A 16,436-nucleotide genomic window follows, 5' to 3' on the forward strand; every position below is an offset into this window, starting at 1 on the left:
CAATAGTTTTACTACATTATCTCCAGAACAGAACAGGACATGGGAAGTTCCACTTGCTCAATGAGACAATGGACACGAAGTGCCTGAGATAACTTATTAGCCACACACAATAAAAAAGTCTCCACATCAGAGAAGACCTGAGGTTACCAGACCTGAATTCAACCAACAGTCCTAAGTTTATGCGATGGCATCCTGCTGTGTGTGCTGGGGATGCAAAGACAGGAGAATCACTGCACCAGAATAAGCTGAGACGTGATGGGGAAGACGAGACACACACACAGAAGGCAGCTCAGTGTTAAGCTGAGATACAGAGTGCCAGGAGAGTTAGTAAGATTCCTCCCTGGACAAGCGGGGGGGGGGGGGGGGGGGGGGGGGATCTGGTCTTTTCTAAGAGTGTGCACAGGAATTCCCACCTAAGAACAGACAGGACCGCGGCCATCTGAGATGGAGGGAGTGGGCAGGGCAGGCAAAAATGGTTTAAATAAATGTATAGAGAAGGGAGGGCAAGGGCGAGCAGTGTGTCCAGTGGGCTCCAAGCTGGATGGAAGGGCACATCCTGGCAGGATGTGTTCTTATGAGCCAGGCCAGAGGTCTCTGGTTCTTGTGCCACAGGGAAGGTCACCGATGGCTTGAGAACTGAACTTTAAGGGTTAATAACACTGTGGCAAAGGGAAGAATGAATCAAAAGACAAGAGCCTGGGGACACCTGGGTGGCTCAGTGGTTGACCATCTGCCTTCCGCACAGGGCATGATCCCAGGGTCCTGGGATCCAGTCCCCCATCAGGCTCCCCATGGAGAGCCTGCTTCTTCCTCTGCCTGTGTCTCTGCCTCTCTCTCTCTCTCTGTCTCTCATGAATAAATAAAACCTTTTAAAAACAAAGAAAGAGTCTGGAGGGGATTCTGACAGAAAGTTAGTGCAGCATCATGGGAAAGAAGCCATTTATTCACTGAACAAACATTCGAATATCTATAATGTTGGGTAAAGAAGTTCTGAGGGATGCCTGGTTGGCTCAGTTGGCAGAGCACACAACTCTTGATCTCGGGGTTGTGAGTTCAAGCTCCAGGTTGGGTGTAGAGATTACTTAGAAATAAAATCTTAAGGGGTGCCTAGCTGGCTCAGTCGGTTAAGTGTCTGACCCTTGATTTCAGTTCAGATCATGACCTTAGGGTTGTGAGACTAAGCCCCATGTCAGTGCCCAGCACGGAGCCTGCTTAAGATTCTTTCCCTCTCCCTCTGCCCCTCCCCACTCCCTAAAAAAAGAACAATAATTAAAAAAATAAAATCTTAAAAAAAAAAAAAGCAGCTCTGAAATCAGACTGAGGCCAATGAGAACAGAAGGGAACAGAGCAAAACATTATGGTAGAACCAACAAATTTTTGGTTTATGAAGAATTCATCTTTTGCTGTTTATGGCAAAAGCAGAGAAACACCTTCAGTAGAGATGATGCTCATAAATATATATACAATCACACTGAGTTTTCCTGTTGCTGTTTAGAGTCAGGTTAGATGCTCAGAGACTAAGGAGCCTGCCTTCTGGTCCCTAAGACAGGATCATTTGCCAAATTAGCTTATCTGCCACCCTTTCCGCTGGCTGCCAAGTTCGACACCCTCCCCCCTATGAGGGCCGTACCCAACTGGATTTCCTAATTTCCATTTGTTGCAGATCTGGTACCATCACTCAGCCAGAATGTGTCAACATGTCCCTGACTTAGGATCTCCTCTGTGAGACTAGATTGCAGGCAAAGAGAAGAGTCCAAAACTGTGCTCAGACAAGAACGTTTAGGACTAGAGATTGATGCCTGTCACTGGATCCAGATTTGATAAATAATAGTTTCCATGCTTCCAAGCAACATGGTATCACAATAACCCACGGACTCATTATGTGTAACTGCTCTTTGGAGATACTAACTGTACAGTAGTCCATTTACCCTGAAGAGAGACAGGAATGCCATTTGTTAAGATCCCTGGGGTTTGGGCCCCATGGGATACACCTGAATCCTGACACCACATTTCCTCTTATGACGTAGGCCCTAAGCCACGCAAGCTGCCTCTTGCTTTCCTCTGAGCAAAAGGCTTATCAAGAGACAGCACAGGATATGAAAGAAAAAATTCACAGCCAAATCAAATGCCTACGTTAGCTCTTGGGTGAAAGTGGAGGCTGAAACAAGCCTTACCAAGAACTGTCAAAGAAGCAGGAGTCATTCCTCTGAGAGGAGCTGATGGAGTGACAACCAGGAAATGAAGCAGAAAGCAGGGCAGTGAAAATCTACACAGATACTTCCAGAGGGAATAACCACAGCAAGGAAGTGGTTTGGAGACACTAATGTGGCCAGAGTACAAAACACTGCATGTATAGTCTCTAATGAGGATTAGGGAGGGTGTTATGAAGAGAAATATGAAAAAAAAAAAAAAAAAACAAAAAAACCCTGGATTTCCAGGGTATCCACATATATGGCTTTAGCAGTTTTAAGAGTCAGTGACAATGTCAAGGCTTTCTTGTGACCCTGGGTAATGGAGCTGGGTCTAGGACCCTTTACTATGCAGAGCAGAGAAGCATGTCATGCACAGGAAGAGCCAACAGAATGTGTCCAATATTTGCCAAGATAATGAACAAGTTACTCCTAAGCATCCTTATGTAGTTCTTGATCATGGCATCGTACAAGATGGCATTCTTAAATCAGTTCACAAATGTGTGCTCATTAGGTTGCTAATGGCCAGGAGTGAACTCTGGAGAAACTTTAGGAATCAGGAGAGCAGAAATATGTCTCAAGAGATTATAAGGAGATAATAATACAAATGGAAGACCTGGGCTGGATGGTGATCAAGGCCCAGGTGTACGCCAGAGCAGCTGGGCAGGAAGCAGTGTGGGAAAGGATTCTGGAGCTGTGTCCTGCTCCTTGTCTCTGGTTCCTTTGGGGGAATCAGTGAATTTCAAGTTGTGGCTCTAGATTTTCTAGGTCAGGACAGGAACCTGGCAGCTCTTGGTTATGGTAAGAAGAGTAGCATCTCATGGAACTGTTGGAACACAAGCTATACCTGCTACTGGGACATAATGCCACCACCCTAGGACTTGATAAATGGTGACAACCTACAGTGAGCTGACTCAATTTCTCCAGTGACACCTTGTCCAAATAAACACCAGAAATGGAACACAGCAAGGAATCGATGGCCACAGAGAGGTGTCTGCAATCTCAAGTCTAGTACATTCTCAAATATCTTTTGCTTTTTTCTCTGCTGCAGCTACAGCACAAAGAGGGAAAGGTAAAACTCAGTGACCTGCTGCTTCTGCTTAGTGACCTCTGCTTCTCTCTCAGAGCAGAACGGCTGACCACTCCTGGCTGCATCCCTGCGATGCACCTCCCATGATGCTGCTCCCATGCAGCAGTCACACCCCTCACAGTGGAGGATAAACTCAAGTATGCACCAGAAAACACGTAGAGGGGTTGTCAGAACTGAGTGCTGCGTTCCACCGCAATCTCTGATTCAGAAGGACTGAAAATGTGCGTTTTGAATGAGTTCTCACGTGAAGCTGGTCTGAGCAATGCATTCTGAGAACCAGCCCCAAAAGATACCTTGCTTTCATAGCTGTTCAGTGGAATCTTGATCAGAGAAGCCTGATATTAAAAACTAACTGGGGATACCTGTCACTAGTGATCAGTGGGACAGGCTGCCCAGGCAGAGTGTCTCTTTCACATTTTGTGAAAATACACAATCCCATTCTTTTTTATTTGCAACCAAGGCTTATTCAGAGATCTATATGAGCATCATCATCTGGCCTCCAAGTACACATCTCTTGCTCTCCTGGCATAGCTACCAATATGAGGCTCACCTCACCACTCCCTGTGTATAGAACCTAACCCCAGGAAGGCTCTCATCTGTCTCCCCAAGGTTAAACAGCCATGCTTCTGAAGATGCTCCTGAGGGCAGAGCAGTACACTAAAGATCTGCCCTCAGTTTCCTCCAGCTGAGCAGAGGAGCTTCAGGGATTCTGAAAATATCTCATCTGAAAGTGTTTTTACTGTTTACCTATGTGGAAAAAATTTAATGCTGTGAAACCAAAACAGGAAATAAATTAGATATAGCTACTCATAAGGCTGTGCCTACCATCCAAATCTGATTTCAAATTTCTATGTTCCTCAAACTTGCCTGGTTATTCTGATTATAAAAATGCTATACATTTGAATCATACAAATAAAATACCACTCTTTGTTTTCTACATTGTGGTTTCATGTAAGACTTTTTTTTCTTTAACTAGCTGTTCTAATTTGGTGTAATCATATAAGGTTTTTTTTTTTTTTTTAAAGATTTATTTATTCATGAGAGTACAGAGAGAGAGAGAGAGAGAGGCGGAGACACAGGCAGGGAGCCTGATGTGGGACTCAATCCTGGGACTCCAGGATTGCGCCCTGGGCTGAAGGCAGGCGCTAAACAGCTGAGCCACCCAGGGATCCCCATATAAGGTGTTTTTTTTTTTTTTTTTTAAAAAAAAAAAAAGGGATCCCTGGGTGGCGCAGCGGTTTGGCGCCTGCCTTTGGCCCAGGGCGCGATTCTGGAGACCCGGGATCGAATCCCACATCGGGCTCCCGGTGCATGGAGCCTGCTTCTCCCTCTGCCTATGTCTCTGCCTCTCTCTCTCTCTCTCTCTCTCTGTGACTATCATAAGTAAATAAAAAATTTAAAAAAAAAAAAAGATCTATTTAAATAAAAAAAGTGAAAATCACTAGATTTAAGCAAAGCCAAATAAATAGGGCATTGATCACTTGTACTACCAGTCACTTAAAAAAAAGCTCTGAGCTTCCTGGGGTGCTCTGCCTAGCACCACTAACCATCCCCCAAATCCTTTCACTGTTTAAATTTCCTGGCTTATTACAGCCATGGAGCTAATCTTTCCAGAGAAAAAGACTAAAGGAAACACTTCAGTTGCTGACCTCTTTCCTCAAATCTGAAGCCAACCTGATTAGCAAGGACTGCAGCACTATGATGGACGGCCACTATGGGTCTCCACTCTTGTTCTAATGATATTTCTAAATGACAGGCTAGGAAGGGAGGAGCAAGATGTTTAAGTGGGTTCTACTCCCTTTGTTATTTAAATTAGGATTCCCCCCCCCCCCCCATCATGGAGGCAGCTACAGGGTTCTTCTTTCCAACAAAAATGCAGTCAAGTTACTGAGAAAAGAAAAGCAAGTCAAAGATTATTGAACAAATCTAAATAAAAGCCCACTTTGTTAAATAATTACCTAACTTCGTAAATGCCAATGACAAATGGTGTTGAGCAGTTTTTCAAATCTTTAACTGCCGGTTTTTCAGCAGAAGCCAGCATCCTTGGAGAAACCAGCACTAAAAATTGTGCAGTCCACTGCAAAAAACTTGCTCAGAATATTTAAGGGGTGACATTATTTTGCAGAATGAGTAGCATCCAAGGCTCTCTTAGCATGTGAAGCACAGTTACATCATCTGTATCAGGGAGGGAAGAACTCCAGAAAGCTTTTGTGGGGCTGGGATTCCACACAGGGTCATTCTCTCTTTTAGGCTCTCTGATGGTAGGGAACACCTAAAGGCAAGATCTTATTCATGGTCCTTATACTTAGAAGATAAAGAGAAGATAAAGCCATTCACACTATTTATGTGTAACAACAAACATATTATTTACCAAACAACTTAAACTGCTTAAGTCTGATCAGAGGAGAATTCATTACAGAAGCAAAGGAGAATGAACTCAACTTGAATATTTCAAATGGAGAGAACAATATAAGTAAAGCCCAAAGCCATGGAGATAGAAACTAGCTCATGAGACTTTAGATGGACTGAGCCAGGCAGGCAGGGAGAAATGAAGTTTTGATTCCATCTAAAATTGACAATGGCTGCAAGATTCAGTTTATATACATCCTTTTACGGTTTCATACTGGCTCAAAAAAAAAAAAAAAAAAAAACCGTCTAAGGGTCTCCTCCAAGTCTACCAGAGCCACCCCAACATCATCTCTTTCAGCATGAAATATGGCTCAGTTAAGTACAGATACTGTCTTTTTTCTAAAACCGAGTCCTTGTTAGTATAGGTAGAAAATGCTCTTTTCCTTCTCCTTTGAAGAAAGAGCACCTCCAAAATAATTTTTCTGCTCAAACATGGTGTCATATTTAAATATGTAAATTAGGGAAAGAGCCTGTTTTGGAAAAACTGGAGAAGGCTCCCGAAGTCTCCCCAACTCTCAAACAGTTCTCAGCAGAGGCCAGAGGGTTGTGGACTGTCTAGGTTTAATGGCTTTTTCTTAATCAGCTCTGCTAGCAGAGTGACTCTTTGGAAAATATGTTCTCATTCTCTAGATATGATACCTGAAGGCCATAAATGGCCAAGTTCAATTTATTTTAAGGTTTTTCCTTTATGCCCATGTGATTGCAATATATTATATTCAACCCACATGGTGGATTTAGAAAATACTCATTTCAAGGAGGAACCAAACAAATCTTGAGCAGGGAAATATCAGAGAGAGATTATGCTGGACAGGCCTCAGTCCAGGAACCATTACTCCCCTTAGCCAAGCAGACTGTTCATGAGAGGGCTTCTGATTCCAACTATAAAATGTTCTGACAAATATAAGAACTAAACCATGAGTCCATCTGTCCTATGCTCTACTTACAGTCTTCTGTTCCTCTATCTACTCCAAACTTGCCCTTCGTGTCTTCTCAAACACTCTCAATTCCATTTGCAAAACAAACATTCCCTTGTTTCTGACATGGTTTGCATTTGCAATAGCTGTATTCTAATGAAATTTAAAACTTAAGTCATTTACTCAATGAAGAAACTCAATTGTTTTCATGAGATTCATGATCTGAAATAGAGGTTAGTGGGATCCCAGGTTGAATTATATTTGCATTCTTGAAGTGGGCAAAGTTCTCAGGAAAAACAAAATAGAAGTTTAGTTCTTCAAAAGCTGACATCCATCCTCTCTAAACCACTCTAAACCTTCTAGAGTCAAAGACAGCTCAGACCCTGCTAGCACCATGGTTATAGCTCACAAAACAAATGAAGGGCCTCAAAGCTATTTCTAACTGTGTTCTCCTCCAGCAAAAAGTACCAAATCCTGCTTTCCCTCACTCCGCACCTCCTAGCTACTAGAGTCATGAGAAAGAAAGAGAAGCAAACTTACCTAACATCTCTGCCTTTAGCCTTTCATTACGTTCTTCAATCTGCTTAGGTAATCTCTGAGGGGAAAAGAGGAGAAACAAGGGTTGGTGAAAAATCTTTTGACTTTATTTTCAATCTGAAAAACAAAAACTTAATGTGAAAGTCAGATCAGGTGATGTACATATATATGATCCTATTAAATACAGAAAAAAAAAGTATTTGTGAGGGAGCTACACAAACACAGGAGCCTTGTTCAGTTCACTGCTATATTCCCAGTTCTGGGCACAGTGGCCTGGGGAGGACCTCTATAAAAATCTGATAAATAGGGATCCCTGGGTGGCGCAGCGGTTTGGCGCCTGCCTTTGGCCCAGGGCGCGATCCTGGAGACCCGGGATCGAATCCCACGTCAGGCTCCCGGTGCATGGAGCCTGCTTCTCCCTCTGCATGTGTCTCTGCCTCTCTCTCTCTCACTGTGTGCTTATCATAAATAAATAAAAAATTAAAAAAAAAATCTGATAAATATATAGACAAAAACATTTCTGAAAGAATACATTCCAGATGTTTACAGTTGTATTTTTAGGTGGTGGGATTATGGGTCATATATCTTTAAATTTTTTGGCTGATTTGTATTCTTTAACTGGAAGTCCTTTCTTACTATAATCTAATTTGTTGAAAATGGTCAGATCAATATTGGATGTTCCTAAATGATCACCAAATTCAAGGTTTTCAATCTTGGCACTACTGATATTCTAGCTAGGTAATTTTTTGTTGCAGGGGGGAGAGAGGCGGGGGCTGTCTTGTGCATTATAGGAGGTTTAGAGGATCCCTGGCCATTATATGCTAAGAGTATCACTCTAGCCAAGACAATCAAAGTGTCTCCAGATATTGCCAAACATCCCTGGAAACCAAATCATCCCACTTGAAAACCACTGATCCAGGTTAGAGTCTCATATGGCTGCTTTTAGTTCTGTAACTGGCCCTAAGTACTTGCAATTTTAATAACCCAGATATAATAATTCAAAATAAAATAAATTCTTCATGCACATAACAACTAATATAAAAGGCTTCCTTTTACAAGGTTTAAAACTAATGTGATCACAATAGAGAGGCCACCAAGAATTTGGCCAAGATTTTAAGAACTCTATTCTCTTTCCTTGTTTCAAATTTAAGTAAATCCTACCACGCTTCAGAGATGTCAAAAGTCAAAGGATTAAATCTGGTTTCAAAATGCTTATGTGTTTTAATGATCCAAACCAGTCTGTCTTCTATTATTCCATTTCTAGATAAATAAATAATCAGTTATTAGTAAAGGAGTTCATCTCAAGTGTGTGTAAAAACAAAACCCAAACCACCTAAGACATTAATGCAGAGCAATTAGTCAATATTTCTCAGGTCTGAAATGAGTGGGAAATCCTAAATAGCAGAGGCTCAAATGCTCTCAGCAGCCACATAGGATACGTAAATAAGGAAAGGATTCCACGTTATGGGCAACAGAGAGTGATGTGGTCAGTGGTGAGCTGGAGAATTCCAGGTGAATGCCAATACACAGCAGTTCAAGAAGGACCCAGAACGTCTACATCTATGTCCCAATTTTTTAAAAAAAGATTTTATTTATTTATTGAGAGCGAGCAAGCGAGCGGCAGAGACACAGGCAGAGGGAGAAGTAGGCTCCATGCAGGAAGCCTGACGCGGGACTCAATCCTGGGTCTCCAGGATCACGCCCTGGGCTGAAGGCAGCACTAAAGCCACCCGGGCTGCCCCTATCTCCCAATTTTTAAGAAGAATCTGATTTAGATTTCCATCTAGTAAAATCTTCTAATTTTTAAATGCTGGTTTCAATTAAAAACAAAAACAAAAAAAGTTTGGCTTAAATAAAACAGATCTGTAGCTTCCCTTCCCCCTTGTCTGCTGGAGGCCTGTGATCTGTGTTGTGGGCTGGTGTTCATGACACCCCTCTCCATCCTGATGGCTCTCTGAAAAGTCTGGCAGTGAAGAAATCTGTTTAATGAAGTCAGTGTTTGTTGAATTTATTTGAACATCCACTATATTGGGGGCAATAACACTTACACATCTGATTCTGTAGCATATCTTTTAGAGTATATGCTGCTCTGCATCTTAAGAGATAAAGAGTACGTTAAAGCTAGATGCACAGATCTGGAGTTAAAAAAAATTAATTTGTAATTTTTTTTAAAAGATTTATTTATTTTAGAGAGAGAGAAAGAGTATGGGTAGGTGAGGCAGAGGGGGTAGAGAGAGAGAAAGAATCTCAAGCAGACTCCCCGCTAAGGGTGGAGCCGGAAGTGAGGCTCAATCTCCTGACCCTGGGATCATGACCCCAGCTGAAATCAACAGCTGGATACTCAGCCAACTGCATCATGTAGGTGCCCCTGGAGTTAAAGTTTTTAAGGGGAGAAAACCAGTAACATTTAGCTAATTGACAACAGACATAAAAATATTATGACATTTATTAAAAGCAAAACCTGTAGTGCCATGGACAAGAGTAAGAGTAATTTTAATGTAATAGGGCTAATCTGGAATATATTTAATTGGAAATAGGCTGGCCATATGATAGTAAATAGAAACTTGGCGACTGAAAAGGATGGGCAGAAAACCAGAAGTTTATTACCTGTAATACTTACCTTTAATACTGAGACTCATTTTGGACTAAACTGTACAATTATAGTGCAAAAGATTTCCTTAGTCCAACAATGAAACAGTTCTTATTAATCCTATAGATTAAAGGTTTGCACAATTAAGGCTTACAGAGTGGAAATTAAATTGTACATGGTCACAGAGGGTCTGTGACCACCACTTCAAAGTTAGATCTCCCATATATTTTGTTAAGCCCTTAAAAATATGTAAATGGAAAAAAATATATAAATGGAAGGTAGTTGGGTCCCAAAGGATTACTTAAGATTCAATGAGTAGCAACACAGGCACAAGAATAAAAAATATTTTTTAAAAATTAGGTTTACCATGCAGGCTTCTCTTGCTTGATATACTGATGGATCTTTTTCTAATATGGATTTATAGTCCTCCAGGGCTTCATCTAGCTTGTCAGTTTTTTCGTACAACTCCGCTCTCCTCAATATTGCCCTGATATAGTTGGGGTTTAACTGAATTGCTGTAAAAAGAGAAGATATCATTGTTATCATGAAGAAAAAGGGCCTGCACATCCCCAGCTATATTGTGTTTCTTTATTAACCATCCTCCAAGGGTCTAAAAGGAAGAGTCATTTGTCAAATGCTACAGCTGGCACTGGCAAACATTTTCTGTAAAGGGCAAGATAATAAATATTTTCCACTTTGCAGGACAGACCATCTCTGTCACAACTACTCAATCCTGCTTCTGTAGCACAAAAGCAACCACAGATGATGTATAAGTAAATCAAGATGGCTGTGCTCTAATAAACCTTTGTTTATGGATACTGGACTTGGAGTTTCACATAATTTTCCTATGTCACAAAATATTTCTCTTTTGATTTCCAAGCATTTAAAAATGTAAAAGCCATTCTTAACTCATGCACTATAACACAAGCAGGTGGAAGGCTGGATATGACTTGTTGGCTGTAGTTTACTAAATCCAGGTCTATACCCAAAGTCCTATTTTCACATACTTGCCCTTCATCTAGTTCAGAACAGGCCAGAACACGGAGCCCATGTGTATGGTGCAGAAGTGAGAGAGAATCTGAAGGTATAAATTAAGAGTTAAGGGGAAACCATTTGGTGGCAGACTATCATTCTCTTTTTCCTAGGCCTCGACAAGTGAGCTTATGCCGTGACTACTGAGGTTACATTTTTAGCTAAAACCTCATTGTTCCTTCAGACTTCTATTCCAACACCTTAAGGTCACCAGTGCATAATATCCTTTATTTTATCAGCGATGACTGTCCTAAAAAACCCCTGGGCCAGGTTTTAGATCAACTATACTGCATTTCTCCTATTCCTTTTAATTGTTTATTTTTCTGTCAAAAATCAAGGTCATGGCTCTAGAACTTTTTCCTTCAAGTAATATATTCAATTTTTATTCATATCTGTTTTCAGTAACTATTTCTTTACTACCTAATAGATGTACCTCACCAGTGTATCTCTGGAGTATAGTGGTAAACAAGACAGACAAGGTCCTCCGACTCATGAAGCTTTAAGCTATTCTAATAGGCAAAAAGCAGACAGCATACAGATATGTCATTTCAGACTGTCACAGTGCTCCACATAAAAATAAAACAAGATAAGTAAATGCAAATGAAGGGGGAAATAAGGTAACCTCAGAGAGTGGTCAAAGACAGTGAAAAGGGAATATCTGAGGGAGAGCAGCCATTTGAAAGGAGTGTACCAGAAAGAGGGACCAACAAGAGTAAAGGCTCTAAAACAGTAATGGCATCGGCATGTTAGTGACAAAGTTCAGGGCTGGGGAAGGGGTAAAACTGAAGATACACACAGACCAGATCATGGAGGCCTTGTTGGCCAGGGAAAGGAGCTGATACTTTTTCCTAAGTGTGATGAGAAGCCACTGGAATGGTTTCAAGTAGACAGACTAAAGGCATCATCTAATTTACAGTTTTAAAAGATCCCTCTGGCCACAGCATGGAGGGCAAGAATGAAAGCAGTGAGGCAGCTGGCAGGCTGCTGCAGTGGTCCAGATAACAGAAAATGTTGGCTAAGCTGATAATTGTGGAGAGGGATTGAAAAGGCCAGACTGAGTATATGCCTTTGAATTAGAGCCCATAGGACATGCTAATTCATTTAACCATGTGGAATGAAAGAGAATAAATGAGTGGATGGTAATGCCACTTTTAAGAATGGAAAAACCAAACTATAAGTTGTTTATGGGTATGTGGGAGAGTGGACTGAGGAGGTCTCAGTCTGTTCTGGGCACCTCAAATCTTCAGTGCTTAACCAGACATCCAAGAATCTTAAGATGTCAAGTTTGCGACAGGATACAGGGGTCCAGACCAAAGGGAAGAGCTGAAGATATAAACTCCAGCATACAGATGGCATTTAATGTTTAAGAACTGGATGATATCACATAAGGAAAATTTATAGAGAAAAAAAAAGAAGAGGGCCCCATGTGTGATTAAGACCTAGCAACTTTAAAAATGTCAAGAATGATTGAGACGCCAGCAAAACTAAGAAGGAATAGCCAATGAAACAAACAAACAAACAAAAAAGAGGAATGATACAGTGTTATTAAATGCATTGGGAAGGCACGTAAAAAAGAGAGGATAGAGAAGCAACTATTGAGTTGAGCAAGATCAAGTGGTGGATGACCTTTACAAGTGAAGTTTCCCAGTGCTATGGATGGAACAGAAGCCTAATGGATGTGGAATGAGGAGAGAATGGGAGAAGACAAAATAGACACAGCAAGGACAGATAATTATTGTGATGAAGAGGGTCAGAGAAATGGTACAGTAGTTAGTGGGGGATACTGGTTCAGGAGAAGGTTTTCTGAAAGAAGAACCCAAATCCCATAACATTTCAACTTTACATGCAGTCAACCTCCCCTTAGTCTCGTACATCATCTTCTCTTAAAATATTCCCAACTGCAATATCATAATATCCACAGGAAAAGTTCTCCAGTGACCTCTACTACATCTTTTTAAAAAACTCAACCCCCTAGTTTACATTTTAACCCAGACACTGCCTCCTTTTCAACTAGTGGATAAATTCTAATAATGCAAATATATATTGAAGAGAAAGAACTTGTCCCAAGATCACTTTATAAAAACCTCTAAAATCAACACAACACCCTAACCATGTGATTTTTCTTTCCTGATCCATGTAAAGAGAATGAACTTAACTTTATGCCAAAACCAAAATGTCTAAGGTGAGTGACATTAAATACTAATATTAAATATTATTCCACATGACTAGTGCTAATGAGCTCCAATATGACCTCACAAAGACGCTGTTAAGTCTTATACCAAGAAGGTTTATGAACTGAGTGAGCCATACATATGTATCTGGTGTGGGTAGGTAGTAAACCATACTACTGTCAATGGTTTTGTCTATGAGTACAATGTATACAGCTAATAATGACTATGTTTAAACACATGAATATTAGTTTAAGCAAATCCAAAAACAAATCTCGAAAACACTTTGCTTCCTCTCATTTTTATACCCCTACACTTTGAGGTACAGCTGGAAATGAACTTTTTCCTGGTGTATGCCCTGCTAATCACGCTTAAAAGGCATTTTCTCATGATTTGGTTACAGAAAAAGGTCTAAACATCAGTAACTTGTTCCTAATTTAAACACTTCTAACCCACACATCTCACACAAAATAAGGTTGAACACCTTCTTCTCTCCAAACAAAACAGCACATTCAGAATTAGTTCCAGCCCAACATATAATAGATTAAAAGTACTTCGCTGGATTCAAAGGTACTAACAGTTTCATTCAGATATCAAGAAATACCAAATATCTCCAAGAAAGCCAGAAATAAGGTGATTAATTAATGTAAAGAAAAAAAAAAGAGGAATTCATGCCGAGCATGAGTAGGACTAGATAACATACAAAGTTCTTTCCAATTCTTTAATTTTCTCAGAGAAAATATTATCCAAAGATGGAAAAAACTGGAAAAAGAAATTACAAAAACTAGTAATTTTCTAGGAATTCCTAAGAGTAGTAGGATGCAAGGAAAAGTGTGTTCTCCAAACCAAGCTGGTCAGAAAGGCAAGACAATGGTCAGGCCTATCTGGAAACCTTTGGGGGAAAAAACCAAAACCAACCAACTAACAACCCAAAAGTGATCCTATGGCTGGGAGTGTCTCTATAAGTTGGTGGGACGAAGAGACTGTAATGAAACTCAGGTATGAGAGAGCAAAGTCTTGGTTCACTGTTTGGAACTTGAAGAGATAATTAAAATGATGGCAAGTGGGTCTGGAAGAATTACTGCATGTGAAGAGAGTCCCAATTTCCTAACAGAAGCTGCCCCTCCGATAGCCGCCCCCCTCTCCACAAACACACAGATCCAGATGCCCTAGCAACAGCTAAGAGCTTCAATTTCAATCCCCAAGGAAAGTAATTTAGACACTACATACAAGTAAATTCTGTTCCATGAGTTCTGTTGCCAAGGCAGCTTTGAATTTTTCTTCACATATTCACTAATACAGGGTAAACTGACAGAACTTTCCATTTAAAAGTGTGTTTATGCTAAGATGACTACTATACAGTACTTCTAAGAAGGCTGAACTATAAAGCTTCTTCTTTCAAAGTCCCAGAGTAAGGGATACACATGTACAAGTAGAGTTGACCATTGAACAATGCAGGGGTTAGGGGCGCTGACCCCCAACCCCCATGCAACCAAAAATCCACATATACTTTTTGATCCCCCAAAACTTAACTAATAGCCTACTGTTGACCCAAAGCCTTACCAGGAACAGTTGATTAGCATGTTATATATATTATATACTATATTCTTATAGTAATAGAAGCTAGAGAAAAGAAAATGTTAAGAAAATCATAAGAAAAGATACATTTAGAGTTCTTTACTGTATTTATTGAAAAAAAAAATCCACGTATAAGTAGACCTATGCAGTTTAAACTCGTGTTGTTCAAGGGTCAACTACACACATTTGACTGACTCTATTTGCTCAGCTGAGGTAATGCTTATATGTTAACATATAACAAGATTAAAAAGTTATACCTTTGTTGCAGTCACTGATGGCCATCTCTTTCTTGTCCTAAAAGGAAATAAAACATTATTATGTGTCACCCTAGTTCAATCTTAATGGCCCAAAGGCTCAATGACATAAGCTGATCATTAATAACTACTTATAGAGATACACAGTACTCTTAAAAGAAATCACATGAAAACACGAATGTTACTTCCAACCTAAAATTCAAAATGTGACAGCTCTGAAGTGAAAGCTTCCTAGCAACAAATTATTCAAGTAGTTTCTTCCTAACATCTTTAAAGACTGTTGCAACTGATCTATTAAATTTGCAAGGCACTTCGCATTAGAATGCTGATATTGAGAAAAAATTATCAATAAGCAGAGCAAATGACTGATATATGAATAACTGTTCATAATTCCCCTCTCTGGCTAGCTGTTGTATTATCACACCCAAACTGGTATCTTCCACAAAGTATACAGAGGGCCCATTAGAGACACGGAGTGGCTTGTCATTAGTCTGCTACAAAAATTTTTTTTAAGATTTTATTATTTATTTGAGAGAAAGAGAGCCAGCAGGGGGAGAAGAGGGAGATAATCTCAAGCAGACTCTGAGATCATGACCTGAGCAGAAACCAAGAGTCAGACAGTTAACTGACTTGATGAGCCACAAGGCACCCCTTGGTTGTAAATCTTAATTTCTCCATTGATACAAAAATACAAAATGATTCATGAAATAAGATATCTAATTTACCTCACTGAATCTAGAAGCATGGGAGAGTGAGAAGAACATTGGATGCCAAAAGAACTAGACTGTAATTCCAGCTCTAACACTAGCCTACTATTTAACTCTTCAAGCTCTAAAATGTCTATTCTCCCCCCAATTATAAGTTTTCTACCATATTACAGAAATATGAATTCAAATAAATGTTCAAAACTGGGTGGCTCAGTCAATTGAGGATCTGACTCTTGATTTCAGCTCAGGTCATGATTTCAGTGTCATGAGATCACCCCATATCAGGCTTTACACTCAGCAGGGAATATGGTTGAGATTCTCTCCATCCCTCTGCTCTTCCCCTTTCTCACATACACACATGCACTAATAAAGAAATAAATATTAAAACAACAAAGAATAAATGTTCAATACTTCCCATAATGGCTACTATTGAAAATATTAATATTTTGTACAATATTTCAGAGCAATGTCTAACAAATTGATTTTTAGAATTCATCCAAAATTCCAGGTGGGGAATGATTATCTAATGGGTACTGCATTTCCTTTTGCAGTCATGAAAAAGTCCTGGAACCAGACAGTGGTCATGGCTGTAAAATATTGTCAACACATTTAATACTGAATTGTATAGTTTAAAATGGTTACAATGGTAAATTTTATATCATTTGCATTTTACCCATAGCAAACAAAAAAGGATAGAGTGATATGGGAGGCACTAACTATATTATATCTCTTCCAATGTTCATCATTAACAATTCACATATTAAAAACTCTATGAAGTTCTGTAGTAAAGAAATCTGTGTAACTTTGGGTAACTCAGTATTTTTCCAATTTACCATATTCCTATAAATCTAAGACAATTTCATATTTTTAAAGTTTCTGAAACAGCAAATCTTTACAACTTGTATGTACAACTGTTGTGGTGATATTCTTTGTGCTCCTAAGAGACCCACTAAGTTGCAGTACATCCT

General features: G+C 39.9%; 1 protein-coding gene and 1 long non-coding RNA gene across 9 annotated transcripts in view; one reads left to right on the forward strand and one right to left on the reverse strand.

The window, feature by feature from the left end:
- TTC1 (tetratricopeptide repeat domain 1) overlaps window positions 1-16,436 on the reverse strand; it is a 46,873-nt gene that overhangs the window by 3,008 nt on the left and 27,429 nt on the right. For all 4 annotated transcript variants that reach the window (XM_038534879.1, XM_038534878.1, XM_038534880.1 and 1 more), the window contains 3 exons: window positions 14,765-14,801; window positions 10,096-10,244; window positions 7,143-7,197 (listed from right to left, as the gene is read on the reverse strand). In XM_038534879.1, coding sequence (XP_038390807.1) covers window positions 7,143-7,197; window positions 10,096-10,244; window positions 14,765-14,801 — 241 coding nt within the window. The remainder of the gene's footprint in view (window positions 1-7,142; window positions 7,198-10,095; window positions 10,245-14,764; window positions 14,802-16,436) is intronic.
- Window positions 1-16,436, forward strand: part of LOC111095568 — a 30,676-nt gene that overhangs the window by 2,530 nt on the left and 11,710 nt on the right. For 3 of the 5 annotated variants that reach the window (XR_005358351.1, XR_005358353.1, XR_005358350.1), the window contains one exon: window positions 1,664-4,218. The exons of the other annotated variants lie outside the window; for them this stretch is intronic. This is a non-coding gene — a long non-coding RNA (uncharacterized LOC111095568). Of the gene's footprint in view, window positions 1-1,663; window positions 4,219-16,436 lie in introns of those variants that run through there. 5 annotated transcript variants of the gene reach the window in all.

The sequence above is a fragment of the Canis lupus genome, chromosome 4, assembly GCF_011100685.1.
Source record: "Canis lupus familiaris isolate Mischka breed German Shepherd chromosome 4, alternate assembly UU_Cfam_GSD_1.0, whole genome shotgun sequence".
Classification (NCBI taxonomy): domain Eukaryota; kingdom Metazoa; phylum Chordata; class Mammalia; order Carnivora; family Canidae; genus Canis; species Canis lupus.